At 32.8% G+C, this 15,981-nt stretch overlaps 1 protein-coding gene across 1 annotated transcript in view; it reads right to left on the bottom strand.

Annotated features, from left to right (window-relative positions):
* Nucleotides 1–3,055: 3,055 nt before the first annotated feature.
* Nucleotides 3,056–15,981, bottom strand: part of PDC (phosducin) — a 13,113-nt gene continuing 187 nt past the window's right edge. The window contains exons 2-4 of the mRNA XM_006907730.1: nt 8,167–8,251; nt 6,311–6,462; nt 3,056–3,994 (exon numbers count right to left, since the gene is read on the bottom strand). Of these exons, the coding sequence (XP_006907792.1) occupies nt 3,470–3,994; nt 6,311–6,462; nt 8,167–8,227 (738 nt within the window). The 5' untranslated portion in view covers nt 8,228–8,251 and the 3' untranslated portion in view covers nt 3,056–3,469. The remainder of the gene's footprint in view (nt 3,995–6,310; nt 6,463–8,166; nt 8,252–15,981) is intronic.

The raw sequence follows: 15,981 nt of genomic DNA, 5'->3' as shown, positions 1-15,981 counted from the left end.
CTTTCCTTTCTTTCAAGTCTATTCAAGTATTATTTGAGTGGTTTGTTAATGAGACATGTTATGACATTTTAAACCTTTACGTTTAATACATCATTCTTTTGCTGAGACAAAAATGAGCTTTTCCTCTCCTCCTGCCTAATATAGTAGCAGATTAAGTGTTTACACGAGGAGTTTGCAATCCAGGATTTCTGCAGCAGCAAGTTTCAAATATTCTAGTCAAATCCTGCCTTTGTCCTATTCTTCCTGATGAGTTTACCATCAAAGCTTCACTCTGGCATCCCTTAGTCACCAAGTGCTTATTTTGAGAACGGTTGCTATCATCATTTACTCCCTACATAGGTGACACCTAGTTACTTTTGTTTGGCAATTATGGGTTAAAGACATTCCTGGGTTTATTTCTGCTTAAGCTTCCTAGTTCTCTATTTTAAATTGATGCATGGTAGATTATTTCTTACAAGAGCAAAGTTTTCATTGAACAGGAATCTTTCAAAGCACTCATTTATTCTTCTTTTCCATAAACGAGAGCCTTCTTTCACTGTCTAGATATGCTTTTCTATCCCTGCCCAATAAAGCTGTACTATATTGCAAGTAATAATGACTAGTGATTGAAAAGAACTTGTATATTAGTCTTAAAATATTTTTATCTTTTGAGTATGTTTGACTGTTCTTTCTCATTGCCTTGCCATCATCTTTTTAAGTATTTACTTCAAATCTGTGGATTTATTTATTCAATTTATTTGTTTGTTTGTTTGTTTATTTATAGAAATAATTTAATTTTTTGCCCCTGTTTACCTCCCCCCTCCTTCCCCATCCCTTATCCTCTGGTACCCACTAGTCTATAGTCCATGTCCATGAGTCTCTGTTTGTTTGTCCTGTTCATTTGTTGCTTTTAGGTTTATATCCCACATATAAATGGTATCATGTGATTTTCAACTTTTTCTGTCAAATCTGTGGATTTAATGTCAATCAAAAGTTATTCCACTAGGGAGTTTTAAAATTATAAATATCTCGTATAAAGATCCTGTCTTTTGCTATGGCTTTTATATCCAGTAATTTCCTAACAGAGAAATCTGTAAGAGATTAATAAATTTTTTAGCAATTACTCAATAGAAAAAAAACATGTTGAACTACTTTTTTTAAAGCTCATTATTTTGTACATAATTACCCTGCATATTTCCCTACTAGCATTTTTCCTCCTTGTGATATATCTGGTATCCATCTACTTAGAAATAGGCCATAGGCTATTTAAAATGCCTTCCCCTTATAAAGGGAATAGAAGATGGAATTTTAGATGGATGCGCAGAAATAGTACCTATTGCAGCGACTATATGTTAGGAACTGGTCAATGTAAACTGGTCATAGTTAGACATTCTGTCTTACCCTTCTTTTATCACCAATATCCAGTACAATTACAGACCTTTTTCTTTCCCATTCTTTTCCTCCTTTCCTTCCTTCCTGCAATTGAGATCTAGGATTTGGGAGCATAGGAGAGAGGTAAAACTGGTAATGTGAATTTGAGAGCAGTCTGAACATAAATGGTATTAAGTGCTATGGATAGGAGGGGGTTACCTAGGGTGAGTGTTTAGAGAAGACGTCAGTGTAGGAAACTTAGAAGAAATAGTCAGTAGATAGAAGGCAAACAAGCAGAGTGTGTTTTCAAAGAAGCCAAAAAAAGTGAATCAGAAAGAGGGAGATGGTCAGCTCTTACACATGCTGCTAGGACGTACGATGAAATGAGGAATGAGAATTGGTCACTAAGTTTGACAAGTTGCCTATAACTGTAATTAGAGTGCATGGGACAAAGGCCTGATTGAAGTGGGGTGAAAAAAATTGGAAACGAGAATTAAAGATGATGACCTTAGACACTTCTTTCAAGAGAAATGATTGTAAAGGAAAGCAGGAAAATGAGGGATAGCTGGAAATTTTAAATTATAGGTGAGCATATTTAAAATAGTGGGCAATTTAAAAACATTTATAAGCCGATATGAATAACACAACGTAGAGAAAGGGAGAACTAGATGATGGGAAGCAGAGAGGAAAACTAATTTCAGGAGAAAAATTATGGTGTGGGTGAAAAGGATAGGATCCACAGCATGATTTGATCAGCTGGCCTTAGCTGCATGAACACTGCTTCCATTGTAATGTCAGTGGAAACTGCTTGTGTGCAGGTGTGCATTTTAGATTGGTGATGGAACACGAGGCAGGGCTCATCTGCTACCTTCTATTTTCTCAATGAAGTATGAGCAAACTGAAGGGTTTAGACCAGAAGAAAAGAACACAAAAGGTTTAAGGAAAGAAGAGAAGCTATAAAAATGTCATTTAGGAGAGTGGAGACTAGCACTTGTGACAAATGTCTAGTTTCACATTGGTCCACCAGGGGAAAATAGGCAAACCTGTTTTAAGCTCAATTTCCTACAGGGATCCTATTTTTCGTTACTTATCAAGCACCGTGTCTTCAATTATAGACCATATCACTTTAACTCTTACCATTATTTGCTACTCAGACACCCAGAAGTTTTTTTTATCTTACTTTTCAGCTCATTTGCATATTTCAAAATATTTTTCAAAATTTATTTAGCATTTTTATGTGTTTTTGAAGGAGCAGAGTGTTCCAAGTATTTTCAAGAGAAATAGAACTTCCATGTCACTTCTCTGAATTTCAGTTTTGTCATTTATAAAATGGAAGTACTATTATCTACTTACAGAATTGTAGTTAAGAATTAGAGATGTTATGTATGAAATACTGGCCCATAATATGCAATCGATGAATGATAGTCGTTATTACTACTAAATATTATTTGTCCAAAGAATAAAAAGACCTAGCTTCCACTCTGCTTTTCTTCCCTAGATAAGGTTAACTTCTGAAATTTTATTTTTAACAAATACTCCTTTTTCATTTTTTTTCCCAGAAATTTAATGTGGTACAGTGTTTCTCAGTTTCTTGTGCATTGGTTCAGTTGGAATATAAGATATCTTACTGAATGATATTTTTTTTTGTATTTTAGGTCATATAATATTTTTAGGGCCCTGATATTGTAATACTTGAGAAAGAATAGACTTCGAATAGAAAATTTATTTCCTCATGAGACTTTATTCTTATTACATAGGCAAAATTATAATTAATAATGTATTTTGAAACCCCCCCAAAAAACACTGCAGAAAAAAAACCAGTAAAAAAGCCAATACATAACTTGAAAGGGATTTTTCAAAACTGTCACAATATCATCCATATCCCCTTTGTCCACTAACAGTTAATGAAGACTACAATGTGTGATAGTAAAGCATTATATCAATTTGAGTAACTAATACTAAGAAATGCTAATCATATAACTTTAGTGTCAATCTGTTTTTTTTTTTTTCCCCAAATTGGAATAGCCACATTCTTACTTGGTGTCTCTAAAGGAATATGGATACTACCAAATCAGCGTTCAATGTTTAAAGAATTATGAGATACTGACATAGTGAATCTTTATTCAATATCTTCTTCCATGTCGGTCTGCTCTAGGGCATGCATCTCTCTTTCAGGTAGTAACCCATACTCATTTAGAAAGGACTCCACGTCCCCAGCAAAAAACTCTTCAGCAAACTGTTCAGCAACGCTAATGAAATTGCTTATCAGTTCCCCACCTTTATAGACAAGCAGTGTAGGGAGGACATCTGAGGAAAAGCGGTCCCCAGCACCTGTATTAGAAGCTTTTATTTTGCAAAACTTGACCATAGGGTATTCGGCTGCAAGGCATGTTAAGCTACTGTTTAGAACATCGCAGCCCTTAATGCCATCTTCATAAATGTGAACAACGATTGTGGTGATTTTCTGCTCCTTTTCAATGGTTTCCAGGAATTGCTCCCCAGTTTCCAGCTCATACACAAACCCATATCTAGGCCCAAAACTCAGCTTCTGGTGCATATCCTGCATACACTGTCTACGGTATTTACGAAGGCAATTTTCATCCTCTTTGTCTTTGTGGATCAGTTCATATTCTTGAATGCTCATCTGGGAATGGACAAAAGAATGGTAGAGATCAGTCAGACAGAAATTTCTATTCCTTAGACACTCCAAACCCACCCTCAACTCAAAGAATTTCCATTTGCAGTTTCCCCAAGACCATGCCCTAATGTGGTCTTCTTAATCTCATTCAAGCCTTTGTTCGAATGTTACCTTCTTTGATTTATTCCACCTAAAAGCGTCCCTGCCCCACACTTGCTATTCCTTAATGGGTTTATTTTGTCTTCATAGCAGTAAATGCCACCTGATATTGTGTTCCATATTTATTTGTTTAATTGTTTAATATTAATTTGTCTAACTGATAGGTTACGTAGGGGCAGGAATTTTATTTGTCTCATTTACTACTCCTCAATATCTGCTAAAGTATCTGGCACATAATAGGGGTTCAGTAATTATTACATGATATAAACACATGCATAAGTATTGCTGAAAAGAGTTTAGCCATGAGATGCTCATAATCTCAAGTCAGAAATGTGTCACTTAACTAACCGTCACTTTGCGTGGAAAAAAAAAAAAAACAACCCAGCAAGGTCTACTCTGGAGCGACTTCCATAAACACACACACACACACACACACACACACACACACGCACACACACTCTTAAATGTTTCTTCAACATATGCCTGTGGACTTTAGTGTCTCCTCTACAAAAGTTGTTAAAAAGATTACGTCTTATCGCTTACAGATTTTTCAGAATATGTAGAATGGGATTCAAGTAAGACAACTTTTAACACTGTTTGGAGTTCATCAGATTAGCCAAGAGGTTAGTGCTGAACCAGCAGTAACAGCATCACCTGAGAAGTTCTGGGAAAGCAAATTTTGGGGCACCACCCCAGATCTACCAAATCAGAACCTGTAAGGGTGAGGCTGAGTGAGCCATATTTAGACAAGCCCTCCAGGCAATTCTTATCCTCTGGTTTAGGCTAAAGTGAGAAATGACCTAACTTTCATCTTCCAAGACAGGTTCTTTTCACTGTGGCTGGAATATAAAATTACCTGCATAGCTTTTCACAATAGCTACATTACTATTAACTTATTCAATAGAATGTTAAACACTTCTCCATCCCCAAACACACTAAAAATTAAAAAGAAAGATGTAAAGGAGCCATAATGGACATAATGTGATTAAGAGATGTGGAACAGCCCAAAAACCACAGAAGTTGGACTGTCCCCAAGGGGGATCAGCTACTGCTGCCTTATTATCATCTAAAGTAGCCTCTCAAACAGCAACTTTGGACAATATTTAGAGTACAGGAGAATTGAGAAGGCAAGAAACTGATATTTATGAAAAAATCTATGTCTCAGGCACTTTACGTAGATTATTTTACTTAATTCTCACAGTGAACCTATGAGGTAGGTGTGATTACAGAATTTTACAGAAGATACTGAGATTCAGGTTGAGTAGAAGCATCCAATGCTTTCATTACTCCATTCTCTTGTTTCTGCCTTTTATATTTGTTTTTCTAATGTCCTCATTCTTTTTCTTATTTTTTTTCTACTTTAAGATTATTGTCCCAACTTAATTTGTTTCAACCCTAAAAATTGTTAAATGTTTTATATAATCTTTAAGTTGCTACCATAATTCTGTTCATTTAACAGACTGAACCACACAAACATTGATTTATATAGGTATTTGAGTATTCTTATGAGAACTTGTTCCATTTACATATTCAGGCATATAGATGGTTAAGATTTCAGGTACATTTCTAATAATTATCAAGTCTCAGACTTGTATAGCATTTTACATGTTTCAAATAGCTTTCACAATTCCTCAGATGGGAAACTTTGTCTCATCCCCATTACATACTGACTCAGTGAAAGAACCAAAATTCTAAAATAAGATCTTAGACTTGAAGATTTTTACAATGCCAGAAGCCTAGAACCAAGTATATTTCTGAAGCACTGTCATTTTTTAAAGAATCAATATACAATAACTCATACATTCTGGCTTGGAGATAAAGTGATTTTTCTCCACAATGAAAATCACTTTGTTTTTTTTTTTAAATGTATGTTATTGTTGTTGTTATATAAATGATACATGCTAGTTATAAAGATTCAAAAATGACCTAAAAGCTAAAGGAAGTAATGTCATCACTCTGATACTCTGAGATAATCTCCATTAAAATCATAGAAATCATCTTTTAAAGTATCTCTTTATGCACATAGACATACATTATAAAAGTAAATAAGTGAGATTAAAAAAAAAATGCTGCTTTAGAAAAAATGAGGATGCATGTTTACACATCATAATAAGTATTTATAATAAATAAATTATTTACTATTGATTTTTTTCCTTATCTTACCTTTCTGCTGATTTTTTCTTTTGAGTCTTTGTCATCTCTACTCTGAGGAGAAGACATTTGTCTGAGAATCTCCTTCTTACTCGATGGGACCGAGTCACTATCTTCACTCTCTAATTTAAACTTTCTCCAATCATTTATTACTCCTTTGGGTCCTGGAACAAAATTAAAACAAATTGTTTTCCTTTTTATTTTGAACAGCACTATTTACACAAATGAAATTTGTATAAGTGTTGCCTTGGGGATAGACTTGTCATCTTCTGTATCAGAAACAGACATCTTGTTGAGACTAGAAATTTCTGACTGCCCTGCTCATAGAAATGTTCTCTTACATTAATCTTGTTAAATTGGTTTTGGCTAAGAATCTTTCTGAAACATCTGCATTAATGAAAATACAAAATATGGACTTTGAACTATTGGCAAAATTTTGGGGTAAAGATAAAAAATAGAATATAGAGAGGAAAAGAATTTTAGAAAATAGTACTTTTATCATATAAGAAAGAAGCTTCACCAATAAATTAAAAATGGCACCACACTAATAACAAAGGAAACTAGGATTGTTGGGGAAGCAAATTGAAATGTTATCGAGATCCAGAAAACAACAATAACAATAGCACATAAAAGACAACCAGCGAGAAGCCTAACCTCAATTGATGACTAAAATTGCTTTAATAAAATTGCTACATAACCATCCAATTCCTTCTAAGATTCTAGGACTCTTACAAATATAGCAAGGATAGGATTAGCAGACTTAAGAAAAATTAATTAAATCAAGGATGATGGAATTGGAATTCTGATGCTCAGTTGCCCTAATAAATAATAACAGTACTTGGAAGCAGGTCTAAATTCTTGAAAATATTCAGTTTTAAATATTCTTTACTAAAACTTGCCTATATTCATACCTTTAATCTAGTATTATATGTGTAGATGTATTCTCTTTTTCTCCCACATATTTCTTATTTTTTATTTATATAGCATATAATTTTAATAAATTTATTTATATTAATTATATTAAGGAAATCAATGTTTTTTGTTTCCTTGTATAGTCTTTGTCTTCCAGATTTTTTTCTTATACAAAATATGCACATGTATAGCATGTATTTATGAGTATAAAAGAGAATCTTTTCTCCTCTTATTTTTACAAATGGTAATACTATTATATGTACTTTTTCTCACCTTGCTTTTTTTTACTTCATAATATATCTCAGATTTTTTTTCACGTACATACATAAATTCTTCCTTTTTTAAAAAAAATGGAGTGAGGTATTCCATTGTGTAAATATTAATTTACTTTAACAATTTCTTACTGATGTAAATTGTTGCTTCCACATTTTTTCCTTGACGAACATTAAATCTTGGATTTTTTCTGGAGGAATATTGAAATCCATTTAATTTACCATTCCCATTCCCATTATTTTTACCATTACCATTATTTTTTAGGAATCAAAAAATTAAAATAAATAACTCAATTTATTTATTTATCTTTTGGTCTACTATTGTTTACAACTGCAAGGGAAGTTCATAGTGGGAGAAATTTAGAGAAAGGATAGTGGCTTAATTATAGTGTAGATATAAAGGTCTTATGATAATTGGTCAGAAAGAAATTCTCAGTAAGTAGCGTTTCTAATTCAATTTCTCATTCTTTGACATCTAAACATAATTGGTTTTAAAGTATTTGATCTCACATTAATTTACCCACTCAAATGTTTTTAGATGATTTTATCAAACCATTCAAAGGTATAAGTTAAATTTCATACTGAACAGTGGCAATAAGAACATTAAAGATCCTTCCAGATTTAATTTTTATTTAATAACTAGGGTTTAAAAAAATTTTTTTTCTCTTTTATAGCTTTGCTTACCCGTATGTGTGGCCTGTCCTTCAAAGTCTTCCTCCAAACTTTGGCTTTTGGCTTCTTCCATTGTAGGGATTAGATTTGATATAACCTATAGGATGAACAGACAAGTAATGATGACAGATGAATTCTAGGATAAATAGATATATATTCTCTTGCTGCCAGGTTCCATGTAGGTTAAGGGTTATCATCAAGTGATGAAGTGTTTAGCATGTTTCTGTCTGCTTTGTAAAAGGATAATTTTAAATTTGTGTTATTAAAGATATTTTGACCTAAGGATTTTACATAATTCACAGTTGTCTTTTTTTACTTAAAAAGCCTTTGATTGAGGTCTGTGTACTTAGTGAACATTATTTATCATTGATTTTCTTTTTTTATTACTGTTTCTTTATAAAATCTTATGTCGATATTTCATGTAATAAAATGTTTTCTTTAAGATTAATTATGTACTTATTGTGAACACTTACTATGTGTTAGGCATTGTTCCAATTACTTTGTCAAAATCATTTAATTCTCACATAGCTAATGTGGCAGGGACAATTGTTAATGCTGTTTTGCAACGGAGGAAACTGAAGGACAGAATTTAAGTTACTTGCCTAAGTTCACGTAGTAAGTAGCGGAGCAAGGATTTGAATTTAGGTTTGATTTAAAGCTAAATCTTAAATAATTACACTATTAAATTACTATGGAAGAGTAATTTTTTCTCAAGATGATTTGACAAATCCAACTTCGATTGGCATTAAAGAGCGATGATCTAAGGGACAGTCCTATTCAAAACCTAACGCCATAACATCTCTCCATTTCATAGCAAGTTTTGGTGATGTTACCCACCACAGAAATGAAAACAACCAGTAATTATGCCTATAGAATTTTGAGAAGCTATAGAATATGTTACAAAATCTACCAAAAGCACATGGAGTTTTATTCATAGGAATCTCCTTGATGACTTTATTCATAGGAGACTCCTTGAACCTATTTATTCTTAGTTCACATAGAAATCAAATTTATTTGCTTATTTATCTTTCCATTATCTGGAAAACTATTATTATACATACTAACATATTCCCTAAGGGGTCCATATGGTTGTGATTTTCTTGTAATTTTCAAGTCAGGGAAGATATACTAACAGTGAATATAATATCTTTTTACTCTTTGTTCTTCCTCTACTTTTCCTCTTTGTCTCTTTCAAAGTCAGTTTTAAGCAGTGATATCATCCAGTTTATGTCTGATTCCACTTCACTTTTTTACTGATTTACACTTTAGCCTTGAATTTGGTCTGTTTGGTGCTTTCCCAAGGCACAGAATGGTAAACTGGAATTCTGTCTTGAATCCTTTTTTGCTTTCACTTTTGCTCCCAACATTTGGACTGGTCTCAAAGTTTTATTGTTTCCCTCATTACAAACCCCACCCAGAATCACTGGAGGTCAAAGGTCTTTGCCAATTTTATTTTATTCAATTGGAAAAAAAAAATAAAGACTTTTAGGAAAAGGCTGTCAAGAGAATACCAATCCATTCTTTAATATTCATATAACTATAAATGTAATAAAGAATATTAAATTAAATTTGAATAGATTTAGTAATGAACAAGAAAAAAATGGAAATTAGGGAAAATGGAAATAAGTAAATATTTTGGATAAAAGAAGCTTTTGCAATTATTTAAAAATAATTTTTTCATCTAAGAAAAATGAATATTATGGTATCTTTAGAAGAACACTACAGAGCAAAGTAATGGAAACTTATTTGGGAACTTCAATAGCTGTTTAGTCCCCAGAAATGTAGAGACTCAAGCCTCTCTCTTTTTTTTTTTTGGCAAAAGTAGATAGTTAATCCGGGGTAGCTACTATTTGCAATGAATATACATAAGATTTAAAAAAATAATTTTATTTCAAATCTTAAAGAAACAGAAGCACAGCTGGCTTCTTGCCAACCTAGTTGGCAATCTAGTGGAGAAAAAAGAAAATTTCATTTTTCAAAAAGACCTTCACGAATTCCAAAGAATCCCTTTACTGAAAAGATAATCCAATTACTTTGGGTGGGGGCGGGGGGAGACATTTATTGATGGAATTAGTATATATTAAGAATAGACTATGTACCAAGCATTTCCCTGGGCTTGGAATAGCATGAAGAACAAAACTCTTCCAGTATGGCAAATACTAAGATTAAGTCAGCTGGGTTGTCTATTTAGTAAAACAGAGTCCATCTTTACCCAATGCCTCCATTTCAATTAGAGTACAAAAACTGGTGGCATTTGCCACTGTTTACTACTAAGAGGAGCTAGTGAACAGAGACAGAAATTGGAAGAAAAATATTAAAACATGAGGCATATTTACTTGCATTGCTTGAAAACTCTGTAGAGGAAGACACAGTCAAGTGTAATTAGCTATTGATATATTTGATCTACACTTCCATTACTGTCCCCTGTCATCAAATAATTAATCTTCAAAATTTGTTTCAGTATCCTAAAATCAGTTGAATTAGTATTTGGAATGTGCTTAGGTCTTGACACCTAGTAAGTGCTATATGAGTCTGTAAAATAAAATAAAAACCCCATAGTGAATTGATTATATTGAGCTTTTTATGGAAACTTGTGCAACAAAGTGAGATATTTCACTCAAGGACTTATATCAAGCATTTAAAAGAATTAAAGAATTAATTCTATGTTCCAAAGACTAGTATCTGAATTTTCAATTCTACAGCTTCAGCAATCTTTAAGATCAAGTTCTAAAAATTAAATATTTGCTTCTTGTCCTGTTATTACATAGCCTAAGTTTTATATAAAAAGCCTTCTTAGTATAAGGCATATCTTTGACAACTATCACTTTAGTCTTTCAAACTCTCTGCCGTTTTTCTACTTGTCGAAAATCACTTATAAACATCGTTTCCTGGTATCTTTGCTTACACTGCTGTAACAGAATGCTACAGCCTTTGAGCTCTTCCTGGCCACCTTTCGCTGTGTTCCTACATGGTAGAGAGAGAGGGAGCTCTCTGGTGTTTCTTATTTAAGGACACTAATCCTATGGATCAAGGCCCTACCCGTATGACCTCATTTAACCATTAATTACTTCCTTATTAATTACTACAGTAGTCTCCTCTTATCTGCAAGAGATATATTCCAATACTCCCAGCGGATACCTGAAACCCCGAATAGTACCGAACCCTATACATACTATGCTTTTTCCTATATATACATACCTATGATGCTAAAGTCATAAATTAGGCATAGTATGAAATTAACAACAATAACTAATAATTAAATAGAACAGTTATAACAGTATACTGTAATAAGAGTTATGTGAATGTGATCTTTCTCAAAATATTGTATTGAACACACAGCGTGGGAACACTGGACAAAGAGATGATTCACATCCTGAGCGAGATGGTGTGAAATAGCACCAGATTTCATCACAGGACTCAGAACAGTGTGCAATTTAAAACTTATGAATTGTTTATTTCTGGAATTTTCCAATTAATATTTTTAGACTGCAGCTCACTGCAGGTAACTGAAACTACAGAAAGCAAAACCATGAATAACGTGAACAACTGTGTCAAAATACCATCACATTTGGGGGTAGGTCATCAACATATGAATTTTAGGGGACACAGCTCAGTCCATAGCACCTGGCTCTGACTTTTGTAAAGAATTATCTAAACGATGTGGATGCTAGTCACGCCTTCTGTGCTCTGGGCCAACGCAGCTGCCTTTTCACTCATTTCTAAAGTTTTGGAGCCTCTGGATTTCCCCGGGTTTCCCGTCTATCCTCTGAGAATTAAAGTTAGAAAAATGAGGCATCCCGAAGGATTAACTAGTCCATTTTTTTTGATTCTTCACTAGTTATTTCTTTGCTTTTCCTGGGAAGCCATAGAACGTCCTACAAAAATACAGGCCAGATAGATCCACAGATTGAGGCTGTGCTTGGGGTGGTCCCCCACTTTTAGCCTGATGGAGGCTCATGAAGATTCTAATAATCTAATAAAGTATTAAAATAAATACTTGCATTTTCTTTGCAAAGAAAAAAAAAACAATACAGGCCAGGAAGGCCCGGCATGGCAGATAATACAAATGGCAGTTATTTCCTTGATCAGTGTCTGTGTTGTTCTGATGTCCTAATAATAGCTTCAATAATTATTATTTTCTGTTGAGAAATAAAAGGCATAAATGACAGGGAAAAAAGGCTCAATAGAAGTATTCCATTTTATTTAGTAGGTTCAGATAAATGTGTCTTCATTTTTTTTAATTGTTATTAAAGGTTTTAGATGCCATATTCTGACACTGGTTTCCCTAAGTACAGAATAAAGAAGTCAAACAACCAAACATTAAAATTAACCTCTCTACGTATGACATACATGACATCTTTCCATGGCCATTAAAAATGCAAAAAATAGAGAATTGAAGTAGCTCCAGTGAGAAATTTTCAAAATAAGACAAGTTTTTTCTTGTAATTGTACAATTTAAAATAAATACTCTTCTCTCTTGTACATGAATGCCTATGTTCCTTTTTGAAAACACAAAATAGGAAGCTGTTTTAGAGAAGATGCTGTACTTAAAATGACATTATTGTATCCGAACATGATTAGCCATGGAATATAAATAACTGACTGGGAATCAAATACTGAAAGTGCTTGATTAAAATAATTCTTTAACTTGACTACAGTGGAATTTAACAAATTATCTATCCTTCAGGCCTATCTGGAACATACTGTGTTATTATTAGATGGCTGAAACCAAGCAAAACTGCTAAGTGGGAAAGATCTGTAGAAATTCTGCTTCACCTTCACTTTTGATAGAAACCTAGATTGTGCATCCATTATGCTGCTCGCCCTGCAAGGCTTCATGTTCTACATTTTTCTATCTCTAACCATGCATCTCCTTAGGTCTCTCTGCTCTTCTGTGTTTTCCAAGGTGACTGTGAGCTAATCTGATCATCTAAACCAGGCTAATGTTCTCACCAAGGCAAATATATTTAAGTCAGATGTTTTAACCCCTGCCATGACTGTCTTTCCCAATGTCATCTTGGACTCTTGTAGAAAACAGTTCTGCTTTCTATTTCTTAAAAAAATGATTAGTGATGGGAATTTTACATCACTAATGGGAGCTATTACTGGGTTTGTGGAGACCTCCATTGTCTCCCAAATGCTAATGTAGCTCTAATGATTTCACCCAAGCCATACTTATGACTTGAGAACTAGAAATTTTTAGTAAGAGTGTCATGGTCTTAGGTTTAATGTCAATAGAGAAGGGACTTTAAGCCTTATAATATATCAGTTAATTTCTTGAATTGCTCTTTAATTAATATATTTATTTATATGTCTTCTCCCTCAAGGAGGAACTAAGCTTCTTATGGGCAGGAACTATGCATTACAATGCTTCCAAGTGACAGTGTAGTGTAATAATTAATACGTAAACACATAAATACTTGGGTTCACATTTACCTCTGCCAATTATGGGCTGTGCGACCTTGAGCAAATCACTAAAACTCTCTGTGCTTTAGTGTTCTTATTTGTAGAATCGTAGTAATAATAGTGTCTACTTCAAAAGTCTGTGTGAGGATTAAATGATGTAAAATGTATTATGTAAAATATATAGTACTTAGCAGCAGGCACTTAACAAGTATTGAGTAAAAATAATAATTAGTAAATAATTAAAAATTTTAAATACTAAAACCAAATATTTAAAATTAATAACAGATATAGTCAAACTCATCTAAATTTTATTTAGGAATTAGTACATATATGTACTATTTATGCCTAATTATCCCCCCCCCAAAAAATGTGTGTATGTGTGTACAGAATCACACATATATTGCACATTCATCTCAAAACTGTTGTATATTCTCCTATCTCGTTAGTAAGGTCCTTCCTTTATCAGAATACTTTAATTTTCTTCTAGTAAGGTCTGTTTACCACAAGGCATTTAAGAATATGAAGCCTGAAGAGGAGATGAATTTGGAGTCATGAAATATAGGCTAATAAAATGTACATAAAATTGCCTCCTTGAAAACAATAGTAAAAGAATTTTCTGTAGATGTGTGTATAAGTGGAAAATGGGAGGTGATGATTTAACCTGAATGTAACATACTTGTTTTCTAACGAATTGACTTCTCTACCTATGATTTTACAAATCATTAATGACTTGCCGTTTGATTTTTCTTTTAATGTTTATACCATAGCACTTTATATATTTTTTTCTGAATTTCAGTTATCTAATGGAGTAGGACTTTGCAGAAACAGTAACAGTATTCAGGATTTTGTCGCCATCTTTAGTCATTCTAGTTGTTAATTTTAGAGTAGGTCAACTTTTACATTTTTGGATCATAATGAGAGTTTTCTTTAAAAATAAATGCCAGAAGCGTGAGTGGAATATAGGACACACATTCCTCAAAAAAGCTGTAACAAATAAATGCCGAGCAACTGGTTGGCACTAAGCAAATGTTAGTTTTCTTTCTCTTACACATTAAACACACACCTTGATGCTCTTGAAGATAGTCCTTACTGTATTTCTTTTCCCCTCCTAGTATCTAAAATTTATAACAACTTTGATAGAAGAACTATGCTAGAAGTTTTGGTATAAGACACTGCAGAGTGGATATAATGTTTTCTCAGCTTCTACCCTTCTTAAATAGTTTTGCTTTTTTAACAAATGAGACCCGGCAGATGGGAGACCTAGAGAGCCTTTTAAATAATTTGTATATCAAGAATGCATAAAAAATAGCAATTTTCTATTTGTCAACCAGTCTCAACAGTAAAAAATATTCTGGGAAAATGTGAGTTTCAAATTATGACTGATTTTGTGGTCCTAATAAAAGAAGCAAATATTAACTTATCGGGTTTGCTCTTACTATATACAGATATTCTCTTATTCTGAAGAAAACAGAAATGTCAGAATCTTACAGTGATTTCAGAGCAGATATCTTATTTTGAATATCTCAATATCTTATAAATACACTTATTCCAGCACCTATGGTTTGAATTCCATTATAGACATTATTATGAATCGTTCATATATATCTGGACAATTACATAATATGAAACATAATATCAAATCCAATTTATAAATATAATACTTAGGCAAAAAATTGCCAAGATGAGTTAGATGATCTCTAAAATTTTTTCAAGCTTTTAATGTTAGGTGATTCTAAGTAGCATGCACAATGGTTAAAAATATATATTTAAAATGTGTGCTATAGTTAAAAGATATTTTTGCAGTTAATAAAAATATTCCATGATAAAACATTGAGAAAGTCTTACTTCATTCATTTTCATGATGCAAACTGTGAAGTTTATTACTAATAACAATCACTTCCATGGATGCAAAATAACAGAAAAATAAAACCGGCTAAAAGAAAAATTTCACCAAACTTAACAAATATCAACAAACTTTCTATATTCTTTTTTTTTTTTTAAGAAAACATCATTTCTGTTTCATTAAATTTGTGAAATAATCTTTTGAAACAGATGTTATTATTCCCACTTTAAAGATTAAAAAGCAAAACAAAACAACAAAAAATATAGTATTAAGAAAAAAGCCCAAGAATACATAACTGGCTAAGTGTTTGGTTCGGAGTTTTGAGAGTGTTTCAGTGCTGAACGTAATATTCCCTTTCACAGCTTGGGAGTCAAATCTTCAAATGCAAAGTGTAAGGAATTATCACTTCTTTCCTTCAGTTCTCCCTTCACTCAAAGAGAAGACTGAAGAATTTTGTTAAAACTCTGTTCACGGTTTTATTTTAACTTTCTAGAATATCAGACCCAAAATTGCGTGTTTACTCTGAATTACAGTAGTCAAGATGACTACTGCAAATTACTTTAAGAATTACTTTGAGA

The sequence above is a fragment of the Pteropus alecto genome, unplaced genomic scaffold, assembly GCF_000325575.1.
Source record: "Pteropus alecto unplaced genomic scaffold, ASM32557v1 scaffold101, whole genome shotgun sequence".
Classification (NCBI taxonomy): domain Eukaryota; kingdom Metazoa; phylum Chordata; class Mammalia; order Chiroptera; family Pteropodidae; genus Pteropus; species Pteropus alecto.
Note: the sequence above shows the minus strand (reverse complement) of the source record. Positions and strands in the feature narration are given on the sequence as shown.